Consider the following 19306-nt stretch of genomic DNA (forward strand, 5'->3'; position numbering starts at 1 on the left):
TGGGGTAGGACATCCGCTCCCAGTGGCCGTCAAGATGACAGGCCTGAACTTTAACGCCATAGGGTCCTTCGAGATGCCGAATGGGGGTCTGTCTGAGATTCCGCAGTCCTCTGTGCACAGGTGCATCCACACTATCACTGGATGCCAAGTCGGCACAATATACCAACTGGTGGACTGAGGCCACCAGGATGCCCGGGCAACAGGGTTTGCCATCATCGCTGGGATGCCCCAGGTACATGGAGTGATCAACAGGTTGCATTACACCCTATGGGTACTGGCCCATGACAGGTTGGTCTTCACAAACCAAAAGGGTTCCACTCAATGAGCGTGCAGCTGGTATGTGACTTTGAGCTGCACATCATGCATGTCTGCGCCGGGCAGTGTGCCCGACGCCTTCAATCTGGCACACTCAACGGTTCCTGACACCTTTGAGATGCACCTCCGGTTGTAGGGTTAGCTCTTGGATGACAGGGGTTATCCGCTGCTGTCATGGCTGATGAAGCCTAACTGGAGGCCGCAGATCGATGTGTAGACCTGCTACAACAACGTCCATACAGTGAGGATAGGTATGATCGAGCGGGGCTTCGGCATCCTGAAGATCCGTTTCAGGTGCCTGGACCGCTCTGGAGGGGCACTCCAGTATGGCACTGGGAGGGTCACCCACATCGTGGTGGCCTCATGCATCCTCCACAACACGACGTGTTGGAGGAGGAGGAAAAGCACACGGATGCCCTAATTGCCTCCAGGTTCGCCGGCTGGTCTTACAATATAGTCCATGGGTGTGATTCTCTGTCAGCTGGCGCCGGAATCAGGAAACGCAATTGGGCGGAGAATCGGTTTGGACGTCGAATCATGCCGGGTGCCGGTTTCACGCCAAATCGCAATTCTCCATCGCTTCGACAGTGGTGTCAATGCGTTCCGGGGGGGGGGGGGGGGGGGGGGGGGGTGTTGGGTTGGTGACAGGAGAACGGGCCGAGTGGCCGGGGTGACCCCCTCACAGGACTGGGGCAGTGCCGGGGCACGGAACAACATTGCCATGGCCTGCAAGGCAGCCATTTTGTCGCAAAAAAGGGACTGAACCTTAGAACAGTACAGCACAGAACAGGTCCCTCGGCCCTCAATGTTGTGCCGAGCAATGATCACCCTACTCAAACCCACGTATCCACCCTATACCCGTAACCCAACAACCCCCCCCTTAACCTTACTTTTTAGGACACTACGGGCAATTTAGCATGGCCAATCCACCTAACCCGCACATCTTTGGACTGTGGGAGGAAACCGGAGCACCCGGAGGAAACCCACGCACACACGGGGAGGACGTGCAGACTCCGCACAGACAGTGACCCAGCCGGGAATCGAACCTGGGACCCTGGAGCTGTGAAGCATTTATGCTAACCACCATGCTACCATGCTGCCCTGAACCTGGAGCTATATCTTAGTTGTACTGTACCAGATGTCACAGTTCGAACAAATGTATTCTTGCTTGGCCTTAGAAATGAATCATTTAAAAAATCTATTTTGAGAGGCTGTATAAATCAGCGTTGACCTGCATGTAACTGTAATGTTGCTTTAGAAATGCTAAAAGTGTAATTAATATTTACAAATTGCCAGAAAACAGCTTCCTGATAAAGCCAACTGCTGAAGCAAAGTGCTCCCATACTGACCTCAGCAAAACTACAGACAATATACCGTTGTTCATGTTGGGTCCTTTGAGATGCTCATGGTTGACAACCTCTGCATGTTGAAGCCAGTAGGTACCCAACTTCAGACTGTCTCTGCTGCTGGATCAGCTTGTTCCGGTTGATGCCCTGACACCATGATGGATATTAGTTGAAGAGCTGTGGTGAGGTCCTGAGACAGCTGTTTTTTCCATTGTGCTATTGTTAATCCCATGACTTCCCATCCGAACTGCATTAATTAGTGACTATGAATCTTGCTGTGAGAGCACAATATCAATGTCTCAAGTGTGAGCAATATGTTTCATATCAGAGTGCAAGATGTTGATACTGTGTGGGATGACAGCACATAAACTGGAAGGGGACTTCTCCATACTTTCAGCAATGATGCAACAACTCTTTGGGAGATGTTCCAATACCTCATACAATAGTCAGGTGGTTGTGTTGACCGGCGCAGACCCGATGGGCCGAAGGGCCTTTTCTGTCCTGTATGACTCTATGACTCGAATACTGTGTGTGCTTCAGAGTGTTATTTCAATGCTGGGCATCTGAAAGCTGCACCTCTGTACTATGTTTTGGAGCAAAATAGATCTTATTCAACAGGGAACCATCTCCTGACTGTGCTTGAGACAGACCACTACCGCCGCGCTCCCTTGTACTGGATGCTTCACCATGTGCAGACACCTTCAACTCCCAATGTAACCCACCCAGAGTGCCACGGTGCTCTTGGATCAGATAGACCGGGTCTCAGTGTATTCTCAGAAAATTGTCCTCTTCTGAGGTATCTTCTGTACGTCTATGTGCTCAGAAGACCCAGAGAAAAGGGACAAGTGTTGATATGGCACTGACAAATTGGCACTTCACTTTCCCTTCCTGTTTTTACAATATTACTCAATCTTTTCCTACACTGAATCTCCTTGAGGTAATTCTGCTGGAACTGACCCTGTTTTTTTTCCAAATCTGTTGGTTATTGGTCCTGCATAGCTTCCCAATAGCTGGAAAAGGATTTCCCCTCCTCGTCCTGTCCTCCTTCACTGGGACCTCAAACGAGGCACCCGGAGATGTGGGGAAGCCAAATTTTCATTTCTTGCACAGTAAAAAGTCTTACAACACCAGGTTAAAGTCCAACAGGTTTGTTTCAAACACGAGCTTTCGGAGCACGGCTCCTTCTTCAGGTGATGTTCAACATCGAAGAAATATGAGCTCAAAGTAAGAACTGCAACCATCACTGCTTGTAATAGGCCTTGAGTACTCTCCTAGAAATTATGCAGCGATAATTGGTTGGGATGCCCATTTCCCGATGCTAGTGGACGGGATGCTCACCAAACACATTTAAATGAGACCCAGGAGTAAACATTACTTGGACTTCGTGCTGCTGACAGCAGGAATCTTTGGTGCTTACTCTCAGCCGCAGAATCTGGCTCCCGTATTGAACACCTCCTGTGTTACTGTTATACACCAAAGGTCATTTTGACTTTGGGTGACAGTGTAAAATGAGTACATAAAATCAGCTGTCTTTATACATCTGCTTGGATTTTAAAATAAGGAGATGGAAAAAGGGGTGGTTGTTCTGACATTGCCCATTTTACACAATTATCTGAAACTAAAATTGTCATTTACTTCACTGTAACTCACCATATATTTTATACAAACCTGAGCATATTCCTGATAATGCCATTACGGCACTTCAATTCCACCCCATCTCCCAACACCCTCCCTCGGCAACCATGTGGAGTGCCAGTCAAACACCAAGCAAAAACTATCAATTCAGAAACCATGTAATATAATTATCCGGGCTTTAGGAATTGAGATAAACTGGAGAGAGTATTTAATAAGAGAAAGATTAGGAAAGCGGGTCTAATCTAAAAACCTTTCTCACAGTCACAATCATTAGTCTTTAGTCTTAGGGCCAATGCAGATTAAACTCTCACAGGGTTAGTTTGAGCCAAAGCTTTGAAGGACTGGCCAGGATTTGGCATGGAGAGAGTTTCATGATGCACTTATGTGGAACACACCTTTAAACAAATTCACAGGCTGTCAGGTTGCCTACAACCTTTGTAGCCTGCAAGAACCAATTTTCCAATTGTCGGCAGAGAGCAACAGGTTGCAACCCCCCACCTCCTCACCATCCTCTCCTTGAAGAGGCTGTTACTTAATATCAGGCTGCAATCAGTCTCACAGTCCTGATCATTGGGCACCGGATGTGGCGGGAAGAGCAGATTAAGTTGGAGGATGTCCTCATGGGTCTGCTCCTCAGTCTGGCCAAGATGGCTATCAACATGTCCAGGTAATATTCTGTCAAGGGGACCACCTGCCTTGACTGCCTGTCTCTCAGCTGCAGCTATGTCTATAAGTTGGTAGTCTTGGAGAAGGAGCATGTGGTGCTTGTCAGTATAGTTATGTGCAAAGCTGGTCACTATTTTGGTTACGTTTGCTTATCAGATTCTGATTGGTTCACTGAGGTGACGGCTACCAATCAAATGAGGAAGGTCAGTCCAGGTTAGCAACTAAAGATTACAATTATTCTCCAGACCCAGACAACTTGGGCGGAATTCTCCGACCCCCCCCTGCAGGTTCGGGAATCGCCCGGGGCTGGCGTAAATCCCGCCCCCACCGTGGCCGGAATTTTCCACCACCCAGGAATCGGCGGGGGCGGGAATCGCGCCCCGCCGATCGGCGGGCCCCCCGCGGCGATTCTCCGGCCCGCGATGGGCCGAAGTCCCGCCGCTGTCAGGCCTCTCCCGCCGATGTGGTTTAAACCACCTCTGTGCCGGCGGGGGTAAGCGGCGCGCGGGGTCCTGGGGGGGGGGGGGCGCGGGGCGATCGGACCCCAGGGGGTGCCCCACGGTGGCCTGGCCCGCGATCAGGGCCCACCGATCGGCGGGCAGGTCTGTGCCATGGGGGCACTCTTTTTCTTCCGCTGCCGCCATGGCCTCCACCATGGCGGAGGCGGAAGAGACCCCCTCCACCGCGCATGCGCCGGTGGTGACGTCAGCGGCTGCTGACGCTCCGGAACATGCGTAGACTCATGCCGACCGGCGAGGGCCTTTCGGCCAGTCTCGATGCCGGGCGGCGTGGCGCCAAAGGCCGCTCGCGCCCGTCGGCGGAGCGGGAGCATCTCCGGCGTGGGCCTAGCCCCTAAAAGGTGCGGAGAATTCCGCGGCTGGGGAGCCATTGCCATAGGCCCTCCCAGCGATACTTAGATCCCTTTCTTCAGAGATCCCGACGACGTGGAACTAATGACGAAGGCCGTTCGGGACCCTCGGGACTCAGTCTGCAGCCGCCCTGGTGGGTGACGGTGGAATCAAGCACTGGTTGGGGGGGGGGGGCCTTATGGGCCACCATGGCAGCGATTGGGCCGGTTTGATGTAGCGGCGTGCCGCCGATCGGGGGGGCCTAGTTTGTCTGAGTTTGTCCGCTGGAGGCTGCTGCCGTGCGCATACACGGACTCGGAAACGGATGTGCGGGGGCCTGTATCTGTAGCCAAGCTGCGTGAAGCTCCCCGGGTTCCTGCTAGCCCCCAGAAGGTAAGTGAATCATCTTTATTTTTTGCAGGAAACTGGGGAGTGCAACGGCAGCGTTTTTACGCTTGCGTGGGGACATCGCCCCATTTTGGGAGAATCCAGCCCGTCATTTATGGGCTGCATTTTGTAGTATGTTTTTAAAAAGTGTTTTATATGAATTCCAATATCAGTGGACCTGAGGCATTTCTACCTTTGCATAAAATTATCTTCTGCAATCTTAATTGCATATAAGGTAACAGGAGATACAATATGTTAATTATTTTATTCAGTGCAGGGAAAATCGAATTCTGAAAGTTACAAACGAGTTTCACAGCCAAAATAATATTACTTCATATAATTATTCAATGCGACGAATTTCAGAGCTCGTTTTTTTAACACAAGCTCCAACCAGTACATCGAGTTTATTACGTCTCACAGTTTGATTTTACATAATTTCTTTTTGATTTTCAGTAATAGGTCTAGCATTGTCACATACACTCAGAACAGTTGCAGAACAAAAAGAGATGGACAGAACATTAGACATTTAATATTATGATTTATAAAATCTAGTATAAAACTGCCTTCTATTAAAAACTAGTTCCTAAAAATAAAAGATATGAAACTTCAAAGTAAAATGCTAACAATGGTTCAGTTAAAAATTCCAATAAATAATGGATGTATAATAAATAGTTCAGAAACATGATGATCTTGGATCTATTTAGTTCAGTGTTTGTACATCTAGTTGTAGATGTTCATCCTCAGTTGAACTCCATAACTATGCAATTTTATATTTGGAAATACTTACAGGGGTACTTTCTGAGTAAACTGCCACTTTGACAGGAATAATTTACAGATATGTTGGGTTACAAAAGTAATCTTGCAAATACGAGAAATTGTTTGCAAATTTGTCAATAAAATCCAATACCTTGTAACTATAAGAGGCTGAATCCATCAGAAAGATATCATCACAACCTTTATTAAGTTGTGACCTTAAAATTACTTGAAATTAGGATCAAAAAAACGTAATGTTTGTGGTTGAGATAAGTGTACTGAGCAACTATATGCAGCTTTGAGTCACTGTAGCTTTTAATAAGATTTATCAATAACTGTTAGCTTTAAACTATACGTTATATTAATTAACAATAGGTCACCACATGTCATCTCCACCGCTACTTCTGGTACTTGCCCTTTCTCTATTCTTGATCCGTAACATCTCCATAATGCTGCGAGCATAAATATCTCGCAAATTAACATTGACGACAGAATCAAAAGCTGTATTTTTAGTGAGCCTTTTCAAAGCATCACGGTGTCGAAGGGCAGCATCTTTCATCTTCAGAGTGAAGTAACAAGAGGAAAACCTGTCGTTTATAATAGCTATGGGTAGTGATAAGACTAATATGCCAGTCAAAATACATAAAAAAGCAATTATCTTCCCAATAGTAGTTTCAGGCCGGATATCACCATAACCCACAGTGGTCATGGATGTTGTTGCCCACCACCAGGCAGAGGGGACACTAGAAAATGTTGAGTCTGGGACACTGTGTTCCACAGCATACTCCACAGTTGAGAAGATAGAAATGCCCACGGACAGGAAAAGAAGGAGTAAGCCAACCTCTTCATAACATAGAGCGACTGTCATTCCTAGAGATTTCAGACCTGTAAAATGACAAACAATAAACAAGGATCAAAAAGCACTCAAATACTATCCATGTTAAACCCACACACTGGTCCATTGAGTGGTCCACCTCATATAGAATGTGGTCGAATGCTACTGCTATTGACCGTTTCCTGACTGGGAATGAGAAGTGGCATGTAAGTAAACTGCTGAGCTGTGAACATTTCTTGCTGAATTCTGTGGAAGTGTTGTACATATATATATAGGTGACTTGGGATGGATGTTATATTCACCATGAATTGGATGTGCATTGCAATCTAAGCAAACAAGCTGAGATAACTTCAGGTGCCAAGCAATAAGGCATTGAAACATTATTTCCTTGAATTGTAGCAGAGACCTCTTCAATACTCAGTAAACAGAAACTAAAGACACTTGTAAACGACAACAATATTCCAATATTGCTGAAAAAAGAACATTTTGTCAAAGTTTTTCCTCTTGCACTCAGCAGGACAATTCACAAGAATACCAATGCACGGGAAAGCAACACATTTATACTGGACGAGAAAAGAGTGCTGATTGGTTGACAATTGGACTCTGATTGCAAGAGGTGTTTCCTGGAGAATGCACCAGTTGATGGTGACTAACAATTAACTACCAAACATGGATTGAAATTTAAACCAGGCAGTTGGACTGACATTGGTATTCTTGTGAATTATCCTGGTGAATGCAAGATGAAAAGCTTTGACAAAATGCCTCTTTTGTCAGCAATGCACTCAAATTCTGAATTACCAAACAACTACTAATAATATTCCACTTGTGTGCACCATGTGGACCATGTGCCAATTTCAACTGGGGAGACAGTTTCAGAAATGATTGTATATATCTTCCAACTTATTGAAACATTGAATATTGCTCATACATTATACAATGTAAGTATTTGTGTTTTTCTTCCTGAGAATTTTGTGACAGGTTGCTCTTTGTGGATGTTATTTTGCTGATCATTTCTCTACCGCCCCAAATTTTCCCTCTCAGTTAATCACTTCACCCCAATTAGGAGGAAACATGGACTTTAGAAATATTATTAATATTAATTCTCATACCAAGGCATGTTTGTAGAGTGGCAAGACCCATTACCGGTATTGGAGGGAACTTAGAGAAGGTTCACGAGGTTGATTCCAGCTACGGAAGGATTTTCCTATGAGGAGAGGTTGAGTAGTCTGGGCCTGTATTCATTGGAGTTTAGAAGAATGAGAGGTGATGTTATTGAGACATGCAGGATTCTCAAGGCTGTTCATGTGCTGTATTGCACACTTTTCTTTCTGCATCCATACTTATTTTTGCATGTTTTGTGTCTCTAACAGACTTTGTAGAGGGTGAAATGTACATTATAAACATTTATTGTATCGTTAAAGCATGACCTGCTTTTTGGTCTCATGCGCAACCAACTTAATTTAAGAGTTTGCATCCCACAAGCAACTTATCAGGGTTTCATGGGGCAATTGCGTCAGTACCAGGACAAGAAAGAATTGATCTGTTGGGATGGGGTCCATTATGAATTGGGCTGGAATGAGGATCCTAGTGGAAAAGACAAACAGAATAGTCACAGGGAGTCTTTAAACTAGTTGGTGGAGGTATGGCTCAGATGGAAAAGCTAATGTAAATAATCATTTTAAAACAATTGAACTGTAAAATAGGATAGTGACAGTCAGAAATTGTAGGGTTAAGCACTATGGGTAAAGGGAAAATCAAAAGATACAAGTTGATTAAATCAAGAGAGAAAATAATGAAACATGTGAGCAAAACAGCATTAGAGCAGGAGAAGTTAGCACACGTGATTCAAATAAGTGTTTGTACACAAGTGATCAGGTAAGGAACACATTGGATAAGTTCCTGGTGCAAACGCAACATAAAGGATAGGAATATGGTAAACATTACCGAGACATGGCTGCCAAATAGTCAGGATTGGAAATTAAATATATCAGGTGATAAGTTCGACAGGAGAGGTAGGGTTTCTGGAGGAGGAGGAATGAGTTTCGTGATTAAGGATGAAATCATTTCAGTGATAAGGGATGAGACTAAGATAAAGTTGAGGATTTATGGGTAGAATTAAGAAATTTATTCTTCAGTTCTCTGTCCAAAGACAGGTTCAACCCACAGCGCCATAAACCCCAACACCGATTGGATAAGGAGGCAGGTCCTGAATCCACCCCAGCCAGGATTGAACCCTGTGCTGTTGGCACCAATCTGATCTATACAGGTTGTCCAACCAACTGAGCCAACTGGCCCCCCCAAAGGAGTCTGAGTTGCCATGGCAACGTGCACTTCTACATGAATGTTGTAGTTCAGAACTATGATTAATGATGATAGAGGCTCCAATTTTCATAATTAAGAAATTGAAAAGGATTTAAGACTGTTATTGAAGTTGTGCGTGGGCCCCTTGATAGCAGCTGTGATATGTGAAGGAATGTATTCACACAGAGACTAGACAGGAATATAATAAAGACAGAGTGGCTCTAATGGAAGATTTTGATTTCCATGTGGATTGGGAGAAACAGCTGAGCTTATGTTAGAAAGGTAGTCAAATCTTGAGTGTGTTCAGGATAGTTTTCTGCAATAATAGATGGATTTTAAATTAGGAGTCACAGTCCTGCCGGTTGACCTGGAAGTCAGCAGGATTCGCGAATGGATCGGTGGAATTCATATGAAACTGGGTATCGGAAGCACGTTGTCTTTCGACCCAGGGATTTCTCATCTCCCGCCCAGGCCTGGTGGGTAGGCTTTTAGAAAGGGAAAAGGAGGAAGAGGGGGAGGGTGACTCCTGTAATAGCTTAATGAGCTGCTACCAGTGCATGAGCGCAGTGAAGGGTGGAGTACATCACCCAGAATGCACTCTGAAGGCTCGGTGATGTTTTGGACCCTGTGCATCCCCCTGTCCTGGGCCTTGTCTTGAAGTACTCTAATTGATGGATGTGATTAGCGGGCATACTACAGGGATCTGGTTTGGGGACACAACTATTTATGATATTTAGTACAGAGTAATGATTTAGCTGAAGGGATACCAAGTTTTGTATCTAAATTTCCAATGACAGAAAAATAGGTAAGCAGTGTAGTTAGAAACATAAAATTAAGAGATATTAATAGATTAAATGAATGGGCAAAACTGTGACAAACGGATTGCAATACAGAGTATAGGCAAGTGTAAGCTCATCCACTTTGTACCTAAAAAGAATAGGACAAGTCACTTATGAAATGGTGAAAAGGTAGAAACAGTACAGGTCCAAAGGGACTTGGGATTCATGCGCATAGATTATGCAAATGTGCTGGAAAGGAATAATTTAAAAGGCTAATTGAAAATGATATCCACTGGATAAGAATACATGGGCCGCGTTTCTCCATGCCGGTACACAAGGAATGCATTCCCCGAAGGGGTGGAGAATCAGGCATTGGGGAAAAATCGGAATCGGCTCCTGTGCGATGCTCCAGAACCCCTGCTGACAACGTGAATGAGGTCCAGGATGCATGCTGGCCGGGGATGCAAATAAACGCAAGTGGGTTTTAATCACCCATATGCATCTATTTAGCAAGCCCGGTGCCCTATTCTTGGCCCCCCGTGATTCTCTGGTCCCCGCAGCTGGGAATCACATGTCGGCTCTCTACCAGCTTGGCCTTGGCATGGTGTACCAAGGGGACAACAGACCTCCACCTAACCCCCCAGGGAGAAAGGATGAAAGGATGAATTGGCATACTGAGACCAGGATCCTGAACCTCAATAAAGGTACCTATGGTGGTATGTGGCTGGCAATGACAGACTGGGAAACAATACTGAACAGGCAATGGCAGCCATTCAAGGAATGAATAGGTGATCTCCATAAGGGAAATTAGAGGTACGATTAGATTCAACGGAGAGGCATACAAATTAGCAAGAAAAAACAATAGACCTGAGGATGGGGAACAGTTTAAAATTCAGCAAAGGCAAACAAAGGGCTTGATTAAGAAGGGGAAAATACAATTTGAAATTAAACTAGTGGGAACATAAAAACTGACTGTGAAAGTTTCTCTGGGTATGTTTGGAGAAAAAGATTAATAAAAACTAATGTAGGCCTCTCATAGTCAGAAACAGGGGAATTCATAACAGGGAACAAATAAATTGCTGAGGAACTAAACTTGTACTTTGCTTCTGTCTTCACAAAGGAAGACATGAATAATGTATTGGAAGTTCGGGAAGCACAAGTTTTCGTGAGGAGCTGAAGGAAATTAGTATGAGTAAAAAAATAGTTTTGGGGAAATTATTGGGATTGAAGGCAGACAAATTTCCAGGGCCTGATAGTCTTCATCCCAGAGTATTTAAGGAAGTGGCCCTAACAATAGTAGATCCATTGGTGGTCATTTTCTAAAATTCCTTGAACTCTGGATTGGCTCCTACAGATCGGAGGGAAGCGAATGTAACCCCGCTATTCAAAAAGGGAGGTAGAGAAAAAACAGGGAACTACAGACCAGTGAGCCTAACATCAGTATCAGGGAAGTTGCTGGAGTCAATTATCAAGGATTTCATGGCATAGCATGTGGAAAGCAGTGGTGTAATCAGACAAAGTCAGCATGGATTTACAATAGGAAAATAATGCTTGACAAATCTTTTAGAATTCTTTGAAAATGTAACTAGTAGCTTTGACCAGGGCGAACCATTGGGTGGTGTATTTAGACTTTCAGAAGGCTTTTGACAAGGTCTCACATAGCAAATTACTATCTAAAGATAAAGCGCATGGGATTACCGGTGGTGTCTTGAGATGGATGGAAAGTTGGTTGGCAGACAGGAAGCAAAAAATTGGGAAAAATGGGTCTTTTTCTGATTGGCAGGCAAAGACTAATGGGGTACCTCAGAGATCTGTGCTGGGACCCCAACTGTTCACATTATATATTAATGGAGTATTGTGTGATGAGGGAACTAAATGTATGATCTCCAAATTTGCAGATGATTCAAAGTTGGGTGGGAGGGTGAGCTGTGAGGAGGATGCAGCAATGCTTCAGTGGGATTTGGACAGGCTGAGTGAGTGGCAGACGCATGGCAGATGTGGTATAATGTGGATAAATGTGAGGTTATCCGCTTTGGTAGGAAAAATAGGAAGGCAAATTATTATTTGAATGAGTGTAAATTGAGAGAGGTGAATACTCAGCAAGACCTTGGTGTTCTCGTGCATCAGTCACTGAAAGTATGAAAGCAGGTACAGCAGGCAGTAAATAAGGCAAATGGTATGTTGGCCTTCAAAGCAAGAGGATTTGAGTATAGGAATAGAGATGTTTTACTGCAATTATATAGGGCATTGGTGAGGCTACACCTGGAGTATTGTGTGCAGTTTTAGTGTCTTATCTGAGGAAGGATGTTCTTGTTATGGAGGGAGAGCAGCAAAGGTTTACCAGGCTGATTCCTGGGATGGTGGGACGGTCTTATGAGGAGAGACTAAATCGGTTCGGATTATATTCATTGGAGTTTAGAAGAGTGAGAGGGGAATTTCATAGAAACTTATAAACTCATAACAGGTTTAGACAGGGTTGATTCAGAAAGAATGTTGCTGATGGTGGGGGAGTCAAAAACTAGGGGTCATAGTTTGAGAATAAGGGCTTTAGGACTGAGGTGAGGAGAAATTTCTTCACCCTGAGAGTGGTGAATCTGTGGAATTCGCTACCATAGAAACTATTTGAGGCCAAAACATTGTGTAATTTCAAGAAGGAATTAGATACAGCACTTGGGACTAAAGAGATCAAGGGATATTGGGGGAAGACGGGATCAGGGTATTTAGCTTGATGATCAATCATGATCATAATGAATGGTGGAGCAGGCCTCGAAGGGCCGAATGGCTCCCCTCCTGCTTCAATTTTCTATGTTTCTATATTTCTATGTTCCCTGACACAATCCGTTTACCAGCGATGGGCAGGAGGCGGGCTGGGGTGCGGATCGGAGGCAGGCATCCACTTTGCATTTAGATGCTATTAGGTGGGGTGGAGTATTTTCCCGCCAAGTGGGGACGCTGACAGCTTCATGGATGCAGTATCTCTAAGGCAGCCTTGGCAGAGTATCAGAGCCAGAAGCTCTTTGTCCAAAGAGGGGTATGTGGATAGGGAAGGCAGTCCCGCAGCCCTAATCGTCTTTCAGAGGGGTTTGACTTGCAATCAAACAGTGGAGCCATCCACCCTTGGTGATCCAGAATTTTAAACAATGGGTGACTGTCCAAGGGATCCTAGCTGCCTCAGCAGGATGTCTGTCCTGGCAGGTCTACTGAGACTTCAGAGCTGCTGGTCCACTAAATGTCCTGGCAGCATCAGAAGCCCACCTGTCATCTTTAATTGGATGGCAGGCTCAGAGTTTGCCAATTAGGAAGCCCCTATGGCAAAATTACTGAGCAGGTCCTCCTGCCCGCAAGTGAGCACCTGAAACCCCGGTTTGATCTTGATATCAGGGGTCTTGAATCCCACAGTAAAATTCCCCCCCTATGTTCCAACAGTTTTCACCTTTTAGTGAATCACAGAATATTAAAATGGTTACAGCACTGAAAGAGGCTATTTGGCCCATCCTGACCATGCTGACCCTCTGAAGAAGCAATTCACCAAACGCCATTTTCCCCGTAGCCTGACTTTTTTCTTCCCCCTTTGCAGATAATGAATTCCCAAGTTTAATAATAGACTGGAGCTGACAAAAATTATTAATCAGAACCAAATCAACTTCAGGCAATCCTAGGAGATTGGCCTTGTTTGAAATCAGTGTGCATTGTACTGGTACACCAGTTTTTGTGGGCTCTGATAAACATCTACCCTGTTTTGTGAATCCATATTTTGAGTGCAATATCACCTTGTACAGTTGAGGCATTTTCATTTGTTCTTTCTTCTGATCTCTGTGGAGCGCACCTTCACCCCATCTTTCATTTGTACTGTTAATTATTGAGGTCTTTATGTACTTCTGTTGAAGACTATTTAAGTGGTAAATTGAATATTGCTGATGGAAAGATGCAGTGTTGGTTTTCTCAACTGGAGTAGTTGCATCATGTTATCTTGCACCATCCACCCGGAAAGATGAACTCATTAACTCCAATCCTAACAATGTGCTTACAACACATGGACTCCAGCGGTTCAAGAAGGAGACGGACCTCCACCTTCCCAAGAGTAATTTGGGATGGGCAATAAATGCTGGTCTAGCCGGCAACACCCACATCACATGAACGAACAAAAAAGGTTATCAGACCACAGGAGGAGGTAATTTTGCTGATGATCAAGAATGCATGAAAAATGAGACTTATCTGCCATTGATTGTATGGAGGTTAGACTGCTTAAACATCAGACAGCAGTAATGCTCTCACATGGTCTTGTGTCAACTGTCAATAGCACTCTACAAGTGTGTTTAGACTAAGTGCACTTCATTCCCTGTTCTGATTTGATTACGTAGCCTCTTCTCTAATTAGGGAGCTAACTGATGTGCTGGAACCAACTTCATTAGGCTTCATTGCTTAAAATGCACGGAGCCTGCCGAGCACAAGAAATAACATATAATTAAAACATGTTAAAATGGCAAGGCAAATCGCATTGAGCCTGCCTTTACTCAGGTCTGTTGCCATTTGACTCCTTAACACCTGTGTTATTGGAGCTATGAGTGCTATTTTGCTGCCTATTTAAAAACAATTATTTTATGAGATGTGGGTGTCATCAGCGAGGCCAGTATTTGTTGTCCAATCCTAAGGTGGTGAGCCACCTTCTTGAACTGCTGTAGTCCATGTGGCGCAGGTACACGCAGAGTGCATCTCAGAAGAAAGTTCCAGAATTTCAATCTCGTGACAGTGAAGGAACAGCAATATAATTCCAAGACAGGATAGCTTGTGGTTTGGAAGGTGCTGCTGAAGGAGCCTTGGTGAGTTGCTGCAGTGTATTTTGTATATTGTACACACTGCTGCAACAATGCGGCAGTGGTGGAGGGAGTGAATGTTTAAGTTATTGGATGGGGTGCCAATCAAATGGGCTGCTTTGTCCGAGATAGTGTCTGTTGGAGGTGTATTCATTCAGGCAAGTGGGAGTATTTCATCACACTCCCGACTTGTGTCTTGTAGATGGTGAACAGGCTTTGAAGAGTCAGGAGGTGAGTTTCTCACTTCAGAATTTCCTGTCCCTGATCTGCTCTTGGTAGTTACATTATTTACATGGCCAGTCCAGTTCAGTTTCTGGTCAATGTTAATCTCCAGGATGTTGATAATAGGGGATTCAGCGATGGAAATGACATTGACTGTCAAAGAGAGATTTTCATTTTGAAGGAAGCCATTGCCTGGCACTTGTCCGGCATGAATGAGATTTTCCATTTATCAGCCCAAGCATGATGTTGTCTATGTGGGATTTTAGATATATTGGATTATAAGTATTTGGTGAAGTAAGGGTTACAAACCTGGGTTATAGTATGTTTGACTGCTGCAGGCATGTTTTTCTTTTTAAATTGGTTTGAAAGACAGAAAAGCTTTTCGGAACATGAGGTGCAATAAACCATCATAAAAGCTTGAGCTAATGCAATTTTGAATTGATTAAGGGGATTCCCTGGCGAGTTAATTCGTTTTCAGCTTGGAGATAGTGTTATTGCTGGGTGTTGCTAAAGCATCAGGCATTTTGAGAAAGCATTTTCAGTTGAGTTCTGATCTGGCTGAAGGTGTGCCCAGTGCAAAAGTTCTGTTCTCACTGTAAGTTAAGAGATTAACTGTATTTAAAGCAGTGCAACTTATCTGAGGACAAGGGGAGCTGAAATGAGCCAGTTGAAAAAGCTTTTGAAGACATCCAACCAAGTTTCTGCAGGGGGTCGGATCGGAGTCAGATCTGTTCTGTAAAGCAAGTATTAATCTGTGCCAATTATAGTTAGGTTGTGTTGAGAGTTGAGATGGTGTATTTTCTTGTTGTTTAAGTGGGAATAAAGATAGCAAGTAAGGGTATTGTATTCACTGTGTTGAGTGGCATTGTTTAAGGCGTAATTGTAAGCTATTTTTGTGTGTGGTGTTAATGACTTTAATGCTGTGTTAGTAATAAAGTTTTGTTTTAAAATACCATAACCCTATTTCTTAGTGCGATCATGCCTGGGATGAAGTATCCTTTCCTCACAGTCTTACAAAATTAAAATAAAACATTGGGGTTTCGGTTCAGTATCCTAGTCACTGTTGTGATCTGGTCTGGGATCATAATAATGTCTTGTTGCTTATTGGTACGGACAGCTTCAGTATCTGAAGAGTCACGAATCTTGTTGAACATAGAACATTACAGCGCAGTACAGGCCCTTCGGTCCTCGATGTTGTGCCGACCTGTGAAACCACTCTCAAGCCCATCTACACTATTCCCTGATCATCCATATGTTTATCCAATGACCATTTAAATGCCCTTAATGTTGGCGAGTCCACTACTGTTGCAGGCATTCCATGCCCTTACTACTCTGGGTAAAGAACCTACCTCTGACATCTGTCCTGTATCTATCTCCCCTCAATTTAAAGCTACGTCCCCTCGTGCTAGACATCACCATCTGAGGAAAAAGGCTCTCACTGTCCACCCTATCTAATCCGCTGATCATCTTGTATGCCTCAATTAAGTCACCTCTTAACCTTCTTCTTTCTAATGAAAACAGCCTCAAGTCCCTCAGCCTTCCCTCATAAGATCTTCCCTCCATACCAGGCAACATCCTGGTAAATCTCCTCTGCACCCTTTCCAATGTTTCCACATCCTTCCTACTCCAAATGCGGCCGCACCAAAGTTTTGTACAGCTGAAACATGACCTCATGACTCCGAAACTCAAACCCTCTATCAATAAAACCTTTTGCAATCAGCAAACATTCTCACTTCTGATGAAGGAAGGTCATTGATGAAGCAGTTGAAGATGGTTGGGTCAAGGGCACAACCCTGAGAAACTACGGCAGCAATGTTATGGGACTACAACCATCTTCCTTTCCAACCTGTGAAGTTTCCCCCCACCCCTCCCCGATTCCCATTGGTTTAAATTTTGCCAAGGTCCCTTGATGCCACATTTAATCGAATGTTACCTTGATATCAAGGGCAGTCACTCTCACTTCACCTCTCATTTTTAGCTCCTTCATTCATGTTTTTGACCAAGACCGTAATGAAGTCAGGAGCTGAGTGACCCTATCAGAATCAGGTGAAAACTGGTGGCCATGGTGCATAGGTGCACCTCTGGGATTTACCTCTGGCACCATTTTGATGAAATTATCAGTGTGCACACTGAGAGCAGCAACAGCATGCATGTATATTAAATTAATCAGTGACGTAATTCTGATTTGATCCCAGCACTACCAGGTTGGAGTTCAATACTCTGGCTAAGGCTGTTTCTTAAACATGCAAAGCTGAGCACATGTAAGAAGAAACTCTCCATAACTTTGGAACCAAGAAGAGAGGGGTTGTATCCGGATTTTGGAGAGTGCAAAGGGAGCCACACTGGCATGCCCGGGTAAAGGTGTCATGTTGGGGCTGGGGATTGTGGTTTGAGAGGGCATGGGGGAGAGAGGGGGGGGGGGGAAATCTGGGAGCTGCAAAATGGTTGGGACTGGGTCCTATGATGGGCCCAGGGAAACCTGTCAGACTGGAGATTTGGCATAAAGTTCTCAAGCTGACAATTAAATCCTTGTCGTGGTGGAGGTGCCTTTCAATTGGCATTATTTGACAGTTTGACTGGTCTATGATGCCATGCTCTCCTATGTGCTGGATGATGGGGAGTTTAAACCATTCCCAGCCACGAATGGAGTTTAACCAGGTTGTGTATGAACTCTAACCCTCTTCAGCATGTTGTTGATTTCAGCCACGCTCTCCACATATCACATGGACAGGAAGCGGCTCAATCTCAGAAAATGCCAGGCAAAGATCATGGGGCGGAATTCTCCGAACCCCCACAGGGTCGGGAAATCGCCCAGGGCCGGTGTAAATCCCGCCCCCGCCGTGGCCGGGATTCTCCGCCACCCGAGAATCGGCGGGAGCGGGAATCACGCCCCCCGATCGGCGTGCCCCCCGCGGTGATTCTCCAGCCCATGATGGGCCGAAGTCCCGCCGCTGACAGGCCTCTCTCGCCGGCGGGAAATGGAGCACCTCTGGTGCTGGCGGGCTTGGCGGCGCGAGCGGGCCCCCAGGGTCCTGGGGGGGGGCGCGGGTCGATCGGACCCCGGGGGGGTGCCCCCACGGTGGCCTGGCCCGCGATCGGGGCCCACCGATCGGCGGGTGGGCCAGTGCCGTGGGGCACTCTTTTTCTTCCGCCGCCGCAATGGTCTTCACCATGGCAGAGGCGGAAGAGACCCACCCTACCGCGCATTCGCCGGTGGTGATGTCAGCGGCCGCTGACTCACCGGCGCATGCGCGGACCGGCGAAGGCCTTTCGGCCAGCCTGGGCGCCAAAGGCCATTGGCGCCGGTTTTGGCTCCAGTCAGCGTGGCAGAAACCACTCCGGCGCAGGCCTAGCCCCTAAAGGTGCGGAGAATTCCGCACCTTTGGGGAGGCCCGACGCCGGAGTGGTTGGCGCCACTCAGCTACGCTGGGACCCCCCACCCCCCTGGGTAGGGGAGAATCCCGGCCATGGTCCCCAAGGCCATATTTTACGATTTCCTATTTGGCAATGACGGTGCACTAGTTACCGGTTTACATTTGGACATATAATGCAGCATGGGCTTGTCTTCCAATGTATGCAACAACTTCAGCCTTATGAAGAGCATGAAGAAAATTGAAGCAATATATAAGCCTGCTCCAGCAAACCCTTATTTTGAGCCCAAGGTTTTGACATATGATCAGAAGCTGTCAGCAGTCAATAATCTCCTTTATCTCGACAGCACACTCTCTTGAGCTGTCCATATTGACGGTGAGACAATGCAAGAATTACCAAAGCAGGTGCAATTTTTGGCAAAACTGAGACATCAGATTGGAAGTGAAATGGAGTATGTCTGCCTACCAAACTGCAAGTCTATAGAGCAATAGTTCTACCCACTCTATGCATGTGAGACATGGGGCGGGATTCTCCGACCCCCCGCTGGGTCGGAGAATCGCCGGGGGCCGGCGTGAATCCCGCCCCCGCCGTCTCCCAAAGTCTCCGGCACCAGAGATTTGGCGGGGGTGGGAATCGCGCTGTGCCTGTCGGCGGGCCCCCCCCCCCCCGGCGATTCTCCGGCCCGCGAAGGGCCGAAGTCCCGCCGCTGTCATGCCGGTCTCGACGGCGTGAATCATACCACCTACCTTACCGGCGGGACTAGGTGGCACGGGCGGGTGCAGGGGTCCTGGGGGGGCGCGGGGTGATCTGGCCCCAGGGGGTGCCCCCACGGTGGCCTGGCCCGTGATCGGGGCCCACCGATCGGCGGGCGGGCCTGTGCTGTGGGGGCACTCTTTTCCTTCCGCGTTCGCCATAGTCGTCACGATGGTGGAGGCGGAAGTGACCCCCTCCCCTGCGCATGCGCGTAGATGACATCAGCGGCCGCTGATGCTCCGGCGCATGTGCGGACTTCCGCCGGCCGGTGAAGTCCCTT

General features: G+C 46.2%; 1 protein-coding gene across 6 annotated transcripts in view; it reads right to left on the reverse strand.

Moving 5' to 3' along the window:
• Positions 1-5484: 5484 nt before the first annotated feature.
• kcnv1 (potassium voltage-gated channel modifier subfamily V member 1) overlaps positions 5485-19306 on the reverse strand; it is a 59059-nt gene continuing 45237 nt past the window's right edge. For 5 of the 6 annotated variants that reach the window (XM_038809751.1, XM_038809754.1, XM_038809750.1 and 2 more), the window contains one exon: positions 5486-6835. In XM_038809751.1, the coding sequence (XP_038665679.1) occupies positions 6327-6835 (509 nt within the window). In that variant the 3' untranslated portion in view covers positions 5486-6326. Of the gene's footprint in view, positions 6836-19306 lie in introns of all 6 variants that reach the window. The other variant, XM_038809749.1, reaches the window with a different exon arrangement.

Source organism: Scyliorhinus canicula, chromosome 10 (assembly GCF_902713615.1).
Source record: "Scyliorhinus canicula chromosome 10, sScyCan1.1, whole genome shotgun sequence".
Classification (NCBI taxonomy): domain Eukaryota; kingdom Metazoa; phylum Chordata; class Chondrichthyes; order Carcharhiniformes; family Scyliorhinidae; genus Scyliorhinus; species Scyliorhinus canicula.